The sequence below is a fragment of the Sciurus vulgaris genome, assembly GCF_902686455.1.
Source record: "Sciurus vulgaris genome assembly, chromosome: 7".
NCBI lineage: Eukaryota > Metazoa > Chordata > Mammalia > Rodentia > Sciuridae > Sciurus > Sciurus vulgaris.
This window is the reverse complement of record NC_136467.1, coordinates 33,094,004-33,110,285: the sequence shown is the minus strand read 5'-3', so window position 1 is coordinate 33,110,285 and position 16,282 is coordinate 33,094,004. Positions and strand designations below refer to the sequence as shown.

Sequence of the window (16,282 nt, the reverse complement as noted above, 5' to 3'; positions counted from 1 at the left end):
TCCTCCAAATTCTTGCTTTGAGTATATGTAAGTGGTAAAATAGTCTTTTCTTCTTTGTTATTCTTTCGATTTCAAAATTAATACATAGCCATTATAAGTAATTTAAATATACTAAAGTTTACAACAGGGAAGGAGATTAAATACTCTCATGTCGTTGGGACAGTTCATTGCACACACAGAACAGGTGTATTTCTTGAAACAAGTTTTAAAAGCAGCATATACAGTTTTGTGGTGTCTATCTTCCCTTCTGTCCACTTTTTGAGTAACCTAAAAGCATGAGTGTGGAGTGAAGTTATTTTCAGCATCACACTCAAGTTGGAAGTGAACCTGAAGAATGACTAATCCTGGTTCCAAACAAGGAAGATTTCTCTCAAAAATATTTTTTAAAGAAATGATCACAGGGGGTAAGGGAAGAATGGAGGAATGTTGGATTGTGTAGAGGGAAATGAGGGGAGGGAAGAGGCAGAGGGAGGAAAGATGGTGGAATGAGACAAACATCATTACCCCATGTACACGTATGATTACATGAATGGTGTGACTCTACATCATGTACAACCAGAGGAATGAAAAGCATACTCCATTTGGGTACAATGAATCAAAATGCTTTCTGCAACCATGTGTAACTAAATAGAACAAACAATTTAAAAAGGGATCACAAAGTATTTACACTTACAGTGACAAAGCTCCTGGCCTCACAAGACAACCCATTCAATTCCAATGGTTTGTCAGGAATGAATTTCATATATTCAGTTAAAATCTTCCAACCTTTAGGATCTGTTCATTGTTTTTTTTTCCCCATTTTATCTGGGAAATAATACATAGTATTTATTCTTATTTCTTGAGGAAGATTGTCCACTACTTCAAAGACAATGATCATTTCTTGTAATCATTGTTTCTCCAGGCAAAACACTGCCAGTAGAGTCTCAATTCTGATGCTCAGATTTCCAGTAATTTCAACCTTGAAATGCTCCCATTTATCCACTTGTCCTTTAACAATGCTTTCCTAGAAGGGATCCAGTGGTGTGATTGGCTTAGGACAGAGTGCTATTTCAATATTACATCCCTTGATGTGAACAGTAGAGATTATAAGGTAATATTTCATTTATCTATGTGTTTAGTGGCCACATCATAGTGAACTTAAAATAAATGAACTAACAATTAGACCTTTACATATTAATTCTGATGTAATACAATGTAACACATTCTGTACATATATTGCTAATTTTTTTTTTTGAAGCAACTTGTTGAAATTCCCTTACATTCACGATGAATTTTGGGGGGAGGATTGATCTTGGGGGTGCTGGATCTCTTTGAGCTACATCCCCAATCTTTGTTTTTTTTTTTTAAGACAGAGTCTTGTCAAGCTGCTTAGGGGCTTGCTAAATTGTTGAGACTGATGGCCTGGAATTTATGATCCTCCAGCCTCAGCCTCCCATGTTGCTAGAATTATAGACATGCCCAGTTCAAAATGAATTTTTAAATTTTAGTTTTCATTTGTTATTTTAGTATATCACTAGCTTTTAACCTCACTTTGTAACCTAATGCAGCCAGTCTAGCAATATGTTTTGGGTTTGGGTGTTATATATTATAAATTTAATTTCATTAAGCATTGTTAACAAGGGAATCATGCAAAACCATGTGAATACTTTACTATCACTCAGATACAACATTTAATACCCTAATTACTGGTATAGCAAATCAAATGCAAAGGAAATGCAGGTTTTGCCCTCTAAACTTTGTCTATTGAAAGCATTCTGGTCTCTATTCATTAATGACTGCAAAGTGTTCACAATCCAATTACTTAAAGCTCATCCTGGAATTCTCTCAAAAACTATCTATATCCCCCTTCTATACATTTAATGTACACCTTTTTCTCAAGTTGAAAAGCTGTAATTTTTGTCTTCAATTCACACTCCTATTTATGGAGTACTTTTGACATGTCACATACTCTGCGAGAGCTTTCCATGACAATTTCATTAAATCCTCACAATAATCTATAAGTTCAAGATCCTGATCTCCCTTCCGAACAATAGGGAACTCCCTCCAAGAGGTTTAAGGAGTTTGAGAAGGGACACACAAGGAATAAGCAGCAAGCGGTGTTGGAACTCACACCAAGTCTAGAAGATTTCCTGCTCTTAACTACTCAGCAGTTATTCAGCCGGTATTTCTTGAACATCTGCCAAGCACATGGAATTGTTCTTGGTACCTCAGGAAGGTTTGGCAGCAAGGATAGTCATCAGATTGCAAGTGTTCCATCCATGCCCTAATAAGATACTAATTATCCACCACTCCTGTTGCTCTTCTCTCTGCTGCCACTATAGCTCAAGGGCATTTCACAGCTTATTAGCAACCTTGGAGAATGGGGAGAAAAATGAAAGGGTATCTATTTATGTAATGAATGACACTGATAATTTTTCCAGATACTAAGGGAGTCCATTTTGTTACTGTTCATTCTAACCAAGACTTTAGACCTGAACATTTCTTCTAGACTAAACACAAGTTAAGAACTACCTGATTCTTTCATTTATTAATGAAATGAAATGATGTTACTTTGCTACCCTCCGAACATGCATGACTGATAAAATTTAGGCTCTGTGTGGGTACACACCCCTTTGCTTAGAATATAGCTGCTGGTACCAGCTGGCAAAAGGTGTGTAGGAATGGCAGAGGGCTATGGGGAGGAGAGATTCCGATTTCGGTATATTTTGAAATTCACTTCTACTCTCAGATTAAAAATTGCTGCTCTCGTCTCAGCATGTAAATTTGAGAAAATACTGGAGTCTAGGGTCTGTACATCTACAAAACAAGAGAAACAAGCTAGTGACCTCAAATAGCTATTGTGATGATTATATGAGATAGAACACTTTAAGGACTTATTATGATGTGAGGTGTACATGAAGAATTTAGTGAATGAAACATCATAAAAATCATATCATAGAAATGTATTTCTATGACATTTATAGTGGGAAAAATTAGTAAGAGAAATACTTGGAAATACATGTTCTTCCATTATTTAGAAGAAAACTGGAATATGTTTCTACGGAAGCTTCTTAAAGAAGAAAGGGTACCAAGCTAGGATTCAGAGGAAATAAATCCAGGTTGTGGATTTGTGTGGCCTCCAACAAGATATTGGGAGTTACCCAAGGCTTAGTTTCCTCACCTATAAAATTGGGTAGAAAGTTTGTGGGGAATCTATCAAATTTGGAGTTCTAAAGGGCAGCAAGTAAATACACAAAACATCAACATTTAATCTGTAAAAACAAGAGTGGCATAAATATTGTAATTTTGGCTACATTCAATGAATAAGAAAGACTTATTAGCAAATTATATTTGGTCTGTACATTATTTGTAAAGCACTCAGATGCATGATCCCAATTCTACGGTAATAAAAATTATCCATTGTTGCAGAACTATTTGCATATATGCTGTATGTTCTCCTTATATGGAAATTTTGTTGTTTTTTGTTTGTTTGTTTGTTTGGTCTACTCTGAATAAGTTAACAAGATATAGATTTGGAAGAAGCTTCCTAAGGGAATTTTTTTTTTTTTTTTTTTTTTGCTGAAAAGTTCCTTATTAGGTATTTGTTTTAACTTACAATAAAAAGCATTGTGAGGCATCCATGTACACTGTTTTTATTTTTTTCTTGTTACATGTGGATCAAACATTTCCAGAAATACCATGATGTGTAATGAATTCATCCCTTTTGCCAGCAACTTTATTTTAATAGGGCCCCATTACAGACGATGAATCACTAAACCACCGTTCAGTTTCTTTGAAGTGGACCCTTGCTTCTCCTTCCAAGACTCCAGAAATATGCTGTTTGTCATCTGAAACTTTCAACCCCATTTGTCAATTCAGGTGCATTGTTTCCTTGGCTGTTAAGTCCACTTGTTTCCTCAGGCTAATTACGAAATCCTCTACTCTGCCAGGGGAAGCAGACAGCTGAAGAGCATCAGCGTGTATTCGAACACTGGAGCATGTGTCCCCATTACTAATGCACCAAGCATGAAGCCTGGAAAGGTCCCTTCTTCATCTGGAAATTGGGGGGCATCATCCCAAGACTTATAAATATCTCTTAACAAAGCTGCAGCTGAGCTGTGTCAGGATTGCACACTTTCTTCATCTTTCCCTTACAGCTTTCAATTTGCTTTGCAAACATTTCTTTGTTGCCGTTGGCTGGGGTGTGCTTAAAAGAAGCACATCGTTAACCACAAAGAATGCTCACTGTTTTCTGTGATTTTAAATCAGTTCCCAGCACTTCCTCAGAGAGTAGCCCAGCAGCAATTACTCTGCTGCTGAAGACACTTCTCAGCAGAGAAAGGGTTCAGTTTTTAAGACAGCCAACAAGCAAGGCTGTAACAAATGATGACATATGTTTCAGCCTCCATTCACGAGTGCTCTATACCCCCATAGGAAGGGTGAATCCATTTTTGTGCAAATTCAACAGGCACATCCCACAATGCTGCTCTCTTCTCTCACTTACACAGGCTGGGCATTCATTGCCCGGATTATTTGCCTCAAATGGGCACTCACAGTTGCTTAATGGTTTGGGTGGGGGTGGAGTTGCTCTGTCAAAAAGGGGCAAAGAACAAGGAAAGGACATGAATCCATCAGGGAAATGAGTTGAGCTGATTCACTGAGACAAAATAGTGAGGTTCTGGAAAGCCAAGGCAAAAGGACAGACTGCTTCCTTCTGCGAAAGAGAGTCCAGGCTGACCTTTGCAGCATCCTAGAGGGAAGTTTCCATGCCGTTCCAGAACAATCTATTGGGTAGATTATGCCAAGACAGGCCTCACACCTGCAATGTCTCTCTCTTTTCTTTCCCATTTGATGTCATCTGGTCACCCACCCTTTGAGGTACTATCCCCAGGCAGGGTCAGAGAGGTTACAAAATGGGCAGAGCAAATTTTCATAATTATGCCAGGCTTCTAGGTATAGTTTTCAGGGTGGCCAGGCTTGCTGCCTTGATGGAAGGAAATTCAAAATCTGATTTTTTAACCACAAGCCTAGAATAAGAGTACTTGCCTAGCATGTGCTGAATCTGGAGTGCATTCCCCAGTACCGCAAAACTTTTTTGAAATAAAGTTGTTAACTCTGTAGGGTTGCTGGTAAATGTCACACTGACCTCTGCAGGGAGCCTCACTGGACCTAACCTTTAACTAGTGACCAGCCACCACTGAAAACTATGGGGTTGCCAAAGTTCAGAACTCTAACTTGGGGGAGAGCATGAGGGGAGGAGGCCAAGGGAGTATGGAATAGGACAGTGGGAAACTTATCAACCGTTCACTAACTCTCGTGAGTAGGGGGTTATAGGCTAGAGAGAAAGAGAAAGAAAGAAAGGGAGTCAGGGGACCAGTGAATAAGTAAACACCGCCTCTCAATTTAGGTGGAATAGAAAGAAAATGGAAACATGTACACAGGCACTCAAAAGTGGTGGTGGGAAGGAGACTGGCAAGCAGTAAGGATGGGTGTGACAGAAGGTATTTTCCAAGGACAACCACACTAATATATTCCATTCCCATGATGCTAAGGTGGTGTCTGTGTTCCTTCTTGAACTGGTGAGCCTGTGGCAAGAGCAGAAGACACACAGTATAACTCAAAGGCTAAGTCATCAATTGCTATACAGCTTCTGCCTGGGCTTCTTGGGATGTTCACTCTTGGGACCAGCCACTATGCTGTGAGGATGTTAATGAGCCACATGGAGAGACCGCAATCCCACTGCAAACCTGGGTGAGCGCCCACCAAGACATCAACCGCCCATCAGACATTCAGGTGAGCAGCCGGCAGGTACCTTCAACCACTGCTTTTGGAGTTGCTTACTGAGCCCTGCTCACATTACACATCTGTGACCAAAATAAGGATTATTGTGTTAAAAATACTGTTTTGGGGTGGTTCATTATATAAGAATGGATAGCAAAAGCAATCGGCAAACCCCCTGACACTGACTTGTTTCCTGACAGAATGAACCTGGTCTAAAAAGAAATAGGACTTTCATTTCTGCCTTTCATGGGTTTTCATAATTTGGGTTGATTCTTTATTAATCTTAGCTTTTTTCCTCTTGGTTCCAGAATAGGTTGTCTATGGGATATATTCCAACTGAAATTGTATGTGTGTATGTTCACACTTTGTACAAACTGGAATTGTCTCTATCTTGTGCTCTCTCTCTCTTGCTCCTCCCCCCCCCCCGCCCACACACACCATACACACACACACACATACAAACACACATACAACAGGAATTTCTGTCTTTTCTCAAAAAAAAAAAAAAAAATCTAGCAATATTGGGTGTATATGCCCTGGTAACAGGAACTCACTTGCCCAAACTTTCCCTCAAGGCTCTCTACTACCTGTCACAGTCTGCCTGATCCACCATGCCACCCATTTCTCTGCTGACCTCTAGAGGCATTTAGGCTTGTGACACCTATTTAGTCAACCATTCTCTACGTGGTTAATTAGAATTTTCTCTTACATAGTTTTCAGGTTTAGCACCTCTCATTAGAAAAAGAAAAGAACAATTTTAAAAAACCTAAAATGATGTTTAAAATTATGTAAGAAACGATGAAATAAAATGTGGAAAAGCCACAAGATGGCATGACTGGGATGTCAACTTGGGTCACATCACATAGCCTGATGCCATTTTCCTTCTGTGGCTACTGCACTTATATTGATGCCCCAGGAGCTAAGTCTTTTTCATTGTTCCACAAAAAGTCTGCTTTCGCTGGGAGAAAAATTATACAAAATCCAAAGTCAACTAACAAAATCACATACACTGTGCTTAGGAATCCTATTTATTTTTGGCGTAGTCGCTAAAAATGATCTTCTCACCGCAGTGTGTGAAGAATCTCAAATAATTTCTAAGGAGAAGATTCAATTTCAAGTATTGTAAAATGGAATCACATAGCCTGGATGATCCTGCTGGAATTGGCATATTTATTTTATATTTTATATTATTTGGTATCTTTCATGTTATCAGAGTTTTTAACTATGTTAAGTAAGCACTTCATTTAACTAGTTAGCATAATCTTATATATTTAAAATTGCTAGAATTTTTAAGGAAATGGAATGGTAAAGGATGTTGACCAAGTAAGAACATAATGTTTCCATATGAAAATCAGGATTTTATTTCATGTGGAATAAAAAATAAAGATAAAGAAGAAAACTCATTTTTTTCCCCTTTGCTCATTAAGTATATTGGGTAAGTGCCCAGTTCTCAATTATCTCACGGTGGTATATATTCACAATTTTTTAAAAAAGTTCCTCGTCCCAACATCAATCTAAAAAGTACTAATTAAGTCTTACGCAATCTTTGTAAAGAACCACCAGCAATGTGAAAATATTCTGTAGTTTAACAAAGTCTGTTTGTGGAGGGTCCTTTAAAGCAAGCTGAATCAGGATCCTACTCTTAATATTGTGTTTAGTATCAAATTGGGTGGGCCTTCTAGAAATGCTACTTTTTGACAAAAATAATATCAAGTTAACTTTTGAACTATGCCCTTTTGTATAATATCACCATTTTAAGATTTCTCATGCCCTCTTCTACAGAACATACAAGGGTAGTTGCTGGGCACATACACTCCTCACCCTACAATAGGCTAAAATAGGTATTTAAGTAAGGTATTATCTACTTTATGTCACAGAAGAGTGAGACAGTCCATGCGGCCCATATTTGGGGGTCAAATGCTTGGTTCACACATTTACTGTCTGAGATACTGCAGAAGAAGAAAATTTATACATTCAGCAGAGTGACGTCCTCATAACTTTCTTTTATTGGAGTCACGTTACTTCTTTTGGGAGGAAACAATTAATTTATGAAAAAGTAGACAATAGGGTGGTTTTGAGATTTTTATTGCTGTCACTTTATTTCTAGCTAAAGTCAACAACCCAGTGGTCCAAATGTGATGGCACCGCAGCACATTGTGGAAATTGAACTTAGAAGTTGCAGATAAATTTACTGAGAAATATATTCAGAAGTCCATCAAGAACGTTGATTTTCATACTATCAAAGCCTTAAAACAGTGTCAGGACAATTGGAATTTTCATATGGACTTTCTCTGGCAACGGGGAGTGTTTTGTGATCATTTTTGTAACAAAGAGTGTACATTCACAACAATCCAAAGGTTGATCAGGATCAAACAACGATGTCCAGGAAACCTAACCACCTAATCATTCTAACTGTTCTGATCTTTCTTTCCTCTAGGCGTAAAGGCTCCTATGAATAGGCAGGATCACTTCCACAACCCCCTCAAAGCGAATCGGCTGCGAAGCAAATCAATACACTTTGTTGCTTCTTTAAAATAAGCGAATTTTTGTACCGCTTAATAGGGGGCTTTGTCAGAGGGTCTTAGATAATGAAGGTGTCTGCGGCGTCCTAAAAAACACTCGGAATAACAAACTTCCTTATACGATTCTTAAGGACCTTTCACTCATCTCGCGGATGATATAGCTGACATCAGCCGCGAGCCCGGAGGCTCCAAAACAGCCAGCGATGGGGACGTTCTGAGATTCCCAGCCCTAAACTGCAAGACCGCAAAATACCAAGCTTTCTCCCCGGACCCCCGCCCAGAGCTGTCCCTTAGGTGTCCAAAGCGGGGTGGGGGGCCCCTCTCCTTTCCCATCGGGTATAAATGGGGATGCTGCGTGGCAGGTGTGTACGTGGGAGATTTACTAAGTGGGGCGCTGGGACGGAAAAGTGTTCAGAGAAGGAAAACTGCCAGGGCTCACGGTGCTCAGCTTCCTGGGGCGAAAACTCCGGGCGCCGCGCGCCAGGGGTGGGGAGTCCGGGCGCGAGCACCTTCCGCTAGGGTGGTGCAGAATCTGACCGTGAAGGTGAGAGTGCGCGGGGTTCCAGGGACCCAGGGTTTGCAACTTCGCCCGGGGCCAGAGACCTGGTGGTAGCCTGCACTCGCGCCATCCTCGGGGTGGGGACCCGACCACCCCGGCGGGGCGGGCTCCGGGAGGGGACGACCTTACCTGGAGGTAGGGTCGCCCGTGGGTCACACCGCCCACGACGATGTCAGCAGCCGCCATGGTCCCGGTAGGCGAGAAGCCGAAGCCCACGTAGCCGGTGGTGCGCACCTCGAGGCGAAAGGCGAGCCGGCTGCCCTGCTGGCCCCAGCCCAGCCAGTACTTGCCCTCCGAGTCGAGGACTGTGTGGTGCGGGTAGTACCGGCCCGAGCCACCCGCCACCGTCCAGGGGAGCAGCCCCCACAACAAGAGCAGCGGCCAGCAGCACATCCTCGGGCGCCTCCTGCCCGCCGGCACCTGGGCTCCAGCCACTGGGCAGCAGGAGCAGGCACGAGGAGCAGGCACGAGGAGCGGCAGCGAGCGGGAGGCCTGGGACCGCCCCTGGGGCCGGCCGAGCGCGCCCGCCCGGGAGGGCAGGACCTGCTCTCCCCGCCCCGGGTGGCGGGCCCCGCGCGCCCGGTCCCCTCCAGTCCTATCTACCTACCCTGGTGCTGCCTGGCCTTTGCCTCGAACCATCTGCCGCCCCCCACCCCTGACTTGGCCCCTTTGGGTTGGAAAGAAAACGATGGGGCTTCCTAAAAGAAGAGAGGCAGAGGTAGAAGCTGAGACTAGGGGACCAGGAGCAGAGAGAAAAGGAGGAGGGAGAGTCCTAGTTGGGAAGAACCTGGGCACTTTAAAGAAATGTGTGTGTGTGTGTGGGGGGGGGGGGATTCCTGGGGAAAGAATGGGAAATTGATGAGATCGAAAGTCACTTTCAGCAGAGGAGGAAGGAGTTGAATAAGCAAAAGTCCTGGGTGTCATGGAGAGAAAGTTGAATGTCCCCTCCCTGGTATCCTTGAGGTGGATCTTCCAGAACCATTGTATTCGACAATGCCCCCACCCGCGTGGATGAAGCTGTGCACCTCCCCCAGTGCGCTTCTCTCAAGCTTTCGTCCCTGGGGTCCCAAATCTTTTTCCTCACATCAAATCATCAGAATGCTTGCTTTCCTCCTGGGCTTGTTTTGCTTTGATTTGGTTCAATTTGGTTGTGATGGCACACATTCTATCTACTTTGCAATGCACAGAGTAGGTCAGGGTTGATTTTCATTTGAAAAATCTCTTTTTCTGATATTTCAAATTCTGGTAGGCATCTTTACCAAAAGGTTGTTTTGTTTTTGATTCCACCTTTCAACACAATGTTCATGTCTTCAGAATGCTGAATACTCCATATGGCAGGTATAAATTACCTTTATTCATTTATTATACTCTGCCATCTTTGGAAAAAAGTTCTAAGGTGATTTACAACAAAATATAAAACAAGTGAGAGGGCATCAAAGTGAAAACATGGATAAGAGGAATACTACAACTGCTTACTATTTACTTTGGATTCGGAGGCCCACAAAGTTACCTGTACTTCTTATTCTCTGTCCTCAAGTTATCATATTCCACCCTGTTTTTTCTGGTCCCTGATTTCTCTTCCTATTTTTTTTTTTTTTTTTCTCCATAACTACTTTTCCAAAAGTATCCACAGGCATCTAAACTGTTCTAAGGATTTGAGCACATGTGACCACGTCTGAAAAGCAACCTTTACATGAATCTACTTACCTGGGACTTCAGGGATTTTCCTAGAAAAGGATTTGTCCCAAGGACAGAAGAGATCAAGGTCCACAGGTTTATCCTGTGACAGTACCAATATCAGAGAAGAGTGATCCTGAAACTTGGGGATACGGTGAGAACATAGCAGCCTGTGACACCTTAAAAGAACAGAGGAATTGGGAATATGAAATAGCAGCTGCCAGGTGCTGTTGCTCCAACAGGACCCACTGGGAGGATATCAGGGGCAGCAACATCCACATGGCAATCTAAGGATGGCAGCCCTGGAACTGGGTATCCCTGTGCACTAGGAACCTCACCACTGCTACTGGCTTCAGCCTTGGAAAAAGAGAGAGGACGTGGAGAGAAAAAGAAATAAAATGGTGGGCACTGGGGTCAAGAGGAGTGGATTTTGGTGCCAGATGAGGCACACTCATATTGAGCAGCCTTTCACTCTTCTAAGCAGGAATTTCAGGTCGTTCATGATACTGCAGGGTGATCGAAGGCAAACCTCCTGTTTGGTGGGCTTTCCTTATTCCTAGCATGCAGGAGCCTGGAACCAGTAAAAGACTATTATCTGCTTCCTGGGGTTCCTTATATAAATCTCAAATTCATATCCACCAGGGTATTTTCTGTCTCCTTATAAAAACAAAATGATGTTAGCTTTTCTAGAATTTGACCCCCATTTACTGCTCTGACTTTCCCCCCCATCACTCTTCTCTCACCCCTTGGCCTCTGAACACATGAAGAGCCACATTGTCTCACATCTCAGTGCCTTTTCAGATTGTCTGCTCTACCATGGTTGTCCTTTCTCCCCTCCATCCTTTGGAGTATTTTCTGATCCCTCTTCCACACTCTACAGTGGTGTGGTTGTGTCAGGAATGTTCTCTCCAGAGTCATATGGCACCCAGACACTTACTGCACGTCTTGTCTACATGCTTGTTTTCTTCCAGTAACCTCCCAGTCAGGGACCACATCTGGTTCCTCGTTTTAACTCTGTTGCCCAGAACACAGACAGGCACACAAGATGTGCTCAATAAATATTTGTAGGAAAAGTGAATAAATGCATGCACAGATCCTTCTGGAAGCAACAAAATTGGAGTATGGAGGGAAAGCTTGGGCCCCACATGATTGAATGTTCTGTTCTGCATTTAGTATTGAGACCAAAATAGAATAGACTGCCCATGACTACCCAAAAGAGAAAGTTGCAAATTGTTTTAATAATTTTATCAAGTAAGACCATTGAGTGTGGATTTATTGTCTTTCATTGTGACTGACATTGCTTCTAGAAGCTTTGAGTATTTGAGATATGTTAAGACTAATATATTTATCTTGAGATTATATCAATAAATATTATTACCAAAATTCACCCTCTAGAGACCCATTCTTATGTTGGCTTGACTTAACCCAGTAATTTAAGACAAAATAGAAAATTTTGTCTGTTTGCTTTGTGGGCTGAACTCCCTGGATCAAAACCAACTCTACACTCCAGTTGCATGTGGGACTCAGTTGCCCCATTTAGAAAACAATGACAGTATTACTGCTTGTCTTAAAATTTGTAAGAGAAGCAGGAAGGGGACTTGTAGTGTGGCTCAGTGGTAGAGCATCTTCTTAGTTGAGGCTCTGAGTTGATTTCCAGCACTGTCAATTAAAGAGAAAAGCAGAGAGAAAAGAAATCAGGCTATGGTGCATGCCTGCAATACCAGCCACTTAGAAGGTGGATTACAACCTGGGCAATTTAGCAAGATCCTGTCTCAGAATAAAATAGAAAGGATTGTGGATGGAGCTCAGTGGTAGAGTGTCCCTGGGTCCAACCCTAATACCACTAAAACAACTCAGAGTGTATGGAAGAGAGAATGAAATCAATAGTAAGAGATCTCAAAATTATTATTGAAAAACTATTATTCTTATAAAAATGAAACTTGCTAAAAATTGAAGAAAAACATCAGGAAATGCAGGAAAGTATGAATAAGAAAGTAAACTAAAAAAAAAAAAATTACCTGAAATTCCACTGTCCAAAAATAACCCTTGTATGCATTCCCAGAACATCATTCCAGAACCCAGTTCCATTAAAGCGTTAGAGTAACAGCCTGTTGAGCAAGAATTTACAAAGAAACTAGTGAATTAATTTTGTAAGGCTCCACTTGAAGTAAACACAGTGACTCTAAACACTCTAGTTACAAATCACATTTTTAGGCTTCTCTTCTCTCCTGATATCCTTGGGACAAATGAATAGATAAAAGACACAAAATAAACAAAACTAGAGATTCAGTGAAAACTTAAGTTCAGGATATTAAACCAAATTACTCATTCTTAAAATGAATCATTTTCTCACACTTTTCAATCAGGGATTTGAAATGTGATATTTCTTTTTATTCCATATTCATTGTGATACACAGCTTGGGATCAGCCAGTGTGACTGTACCCAAGCTGAGCTTCCTCACCTCCAAATGCTCTGTTGCTAAGATTTATTTATATTTCTACATTAGTCAACTGCAAGGGGCAGGGAGGGGTGAAGAAAAAAGAAAACCTAGCAGACAGATAGGAAGGAGCCAACGTAGTCTCTTGGTATGAACCCGGATGTTCTGAAATAGTTTATTTCTTCTTGGGAGTATCATAATTTTCCTGTCTACTTGTACCTAAGGTGCAACAATAATACTAAATATTTATAAAGTTCCTGTCTTCTAGGGAACTCAAAGAAAAATATTTATATAAGTGATCTTAGCAGCTCTCCAACATTCAAATGGGGAAGCTGAAGCATTTTCTCACTTTACTCTATAAACTAAGCCACTTTTGTGGATAGGTGACTGTGACTCAAGTTCATGCAATGAGTCAGTGGCAGGAAAAAGCAAAAACAGAACTTTGGTCCCGTCCCCTTCTCTCTCCTACATACTTGCTCAAGTTTCACCTCATCTCCACTAACAAATAAAAAATTTGTAAAGCCACCAGATGATTACCATGAAGCATTCTTTCAACAGAGCTGATACTTTTCACATGAAGGACATACTGTGATCCACTATTAGTGGATGTTATAAACCCCTCACTTTAATAATGGATGCTATTGCCGATGACAGAGGTGTGAATGGAGAAGGAGAACTTATAGTACATTTGCTTTTATCATAAGGAAACTGTGACATGGTTAGTTGAGTTCTTGAGGTTACTTTGAAATCCAGTGCCAGTTGGCACTCTTCCTTTAGAAAATCGCAGCAAACAATCCACTTTGCACAAAACCTACACTTCAGTATTATCATAAACTATGCTCTGAAATAAAACTGTTTCAACTGAAAAACCCTGGGAAAGAAAAAGATCAAGCCGTATTCTATCACTAGTGACATGTATCAAAATTTCCCTTTACAGGGAAGCATGATGTATACAATAACATGGCAGTGAAGAAATGGATTAATACTTAGTAGTAAGCCTGTGTTACTGTAAAGCCATGCTTAAAAAGTTGTCTGTGACCTGAGGAGAGTAATAGGCCTTGGCATTGTGCTCATTATCAGAGTGATCTTCAGTACAAGAAAAACATTCATTTCCTCAGATTTTGGCAAAGCTCCCTTCTGAGAGACCAAGCAATTAAAGCTGTCAGTGACTATAGGAAGGCCAAAGATGGGTTATGAAATATGCCGAGTTAAAGGACTGTCAGCCTTGCAGAGAACCTTAGAAATTTTTCCAAACTCTTATCTTCCTGATAATGAAGTGAAGCATAGAGAAGTGGATTCTTCCAGGTTACATTTTTTTTTTTTTTAAGAATGTAAGAAGGAAGATTGGTTGATTGCCTGACACAATTACCAACAATGCCCGACTCCTCCACACCAGCCCTTAAAGGAAATCCTTTTGTGTGTCCCAAGTCTACCGTTGGTACTTGTTTTTACCAAATTTGAGTAGACATATTGGGAGAGGAAAAAGGCATTGTGAAAACAGTGCTTTTCTCCTCAAGCCTGGGACCCCTTAGCTCTCAGTTTTTTTGTTATGCAATAAGGTTGGCACATACCTGCTTTGGCACTTTCATACTTCTGTGGCCATCAATTCCAAGAAAGATCTAGGCTTAATCAAATGAACAACCAGCACCAATGCAAAGTTGGATACATCCATAACTCCACACTAAGAATGGCAGGGGATTCAGTAGAATTCCATTGATTCCAAAACTCCACATGTGGTTTTGGAAAACTTAAAGAAATCTGTACTATAATGAAAGAATGTAAAAACTAGTAAATATAAAAATATAATAATCCAAAACTTAATTAAATCATTGCAATCATTACTAGGAATAATAAACAATGAGTTTTCCTCAAACCAAAAAAAAAAGGAAGGAGGAAGAGGAGGAAGAGAAAGAGAAAACAATTGAACTACTAAGTGATGATTTTCATATGGAAAGTAACAAATATAAGACGACATATTCTGGGAATGAGTGTTATGGCTTTGAAGGTCTTTAAAATGTGGTTGCTATTTCCTATGCTGTAAGATTTTATTTTTTCTCATTTCAACATCTAAACTCTAGTCTCAATTCCTTGGAAATTTCTACACTTAATTATCCAAATTAGATAATTAGTTCCACATACATATAATTTGGTTTTTAAAAAGAATCTTTTCATTACTTGGATAATTAAACACTTCAAATTTTAAACCAAATCACCAGATTGAATATCACTGTTATAATGGACCAGATAATGGTTTTCGTTTCACTTAAAGCCGTGTTTGCCCAGACAGGGTTTATACAAACTCTAGATGATCAGAAGATCTGCCTTAGGAGTAAGCCCATCAGTAATGAGGAAAACAGGAACATAACCTTAGGCCCAGTGCTAAGATTCCTAGGCTTGGGAGAAAATCATTGTATTCATAAGGCCCTTTTCTTCTCTGCTCTTTCCCCTCCTAACCTATTTATGAAATTTAATACTTGGTAAACTCCAATCCAACAGTGAACTTGAAATGCCAAAAGAGTAGAGAATAACTCTTAAGAGGAGGATATGAAAAGAGTTGTAAGCCATAGGTATAAACCCATAATAATAATACCACCAAGTGTTGCAGCTATGTTACACAGCAACTTCAGGAGGTCAGTGTTGTTCTTCTCTCATTTGGAGGAAACAGGAGAAGAAAATTGTTTTCCAAATTCTCTAAGAGCAAAAATCAGAGGATCATCTCTCAATTGTGAAGACAGAAATTTCTAATAACTTTAAATACTTTTCAATACCATAAACTACTACATGTTTTAGAAAACTTTCTGTATCTTTTACCAAAGAATTCTATGGGTAGTATATTGGTTGGATACAAATAAAGAACAGAGAGGCAATTTGCTACACATGTCTAGAGTTTTTCTTGACACATGTTTCTAAGGCTTTATATGGTAACTGAATTCTCAAAGAAACTGCCATATACTGAAATTGGCTTAATGGCCATGGAGCATGTACCAAGTTCATGGTGGGGAAATGCATGATGTAGTGATGTAGAAGGGAAAATAAGTTTGAGCAAAATTTAAGAAAGCTTGTCATTTCTCTTTTCCCCACCTCCTCTTTTCCACACTCCCACCCCCCAAACACACCCACATCACTCTCTCTCTCTCTCTCACACACACACACACACACACACACACACAAATTAAAGTAGTAAGTGGTTCTGTTATTCTTGTTGGGGGGGGGAATGTAATTACTGAATCAATTTTTTTTTCTCCTTTTTTCAGATGTTAAGAAAAAGAAAACTAGACTTGTTGAAAATGAAAACTTTGTGCAATGAGAGGATAACTTCCAAGGAA

The 16,282-nt window shown here is 40.4% G+C and overlaps 1 protein-coding gene across 1 annotated transcript in view; it reads right to left on the bottom strand.

Annotated features, from left to right (window-relative positions):
- MOXD1 (monooxygenase DBH like 1) overlaps nucleotides 1-9,590 on the bottom strand; it is a 78,551-nt gene extending 68,961 nt beyond the window's left edge. Inside the window, 1 exon segment of the mRNA XM_079148198.1 lies at nucleotides 8,971-9,590. Coding sequence (XP_079004324.1) covers nucleotides 8,971-9,234 — 264 coding nt within the window. The 5' untranslated portion in view covers nucleotides 9,235-9,590.
- Nucleotides 9,591-16,282: the final 6,692 nt, after the last annotated feature.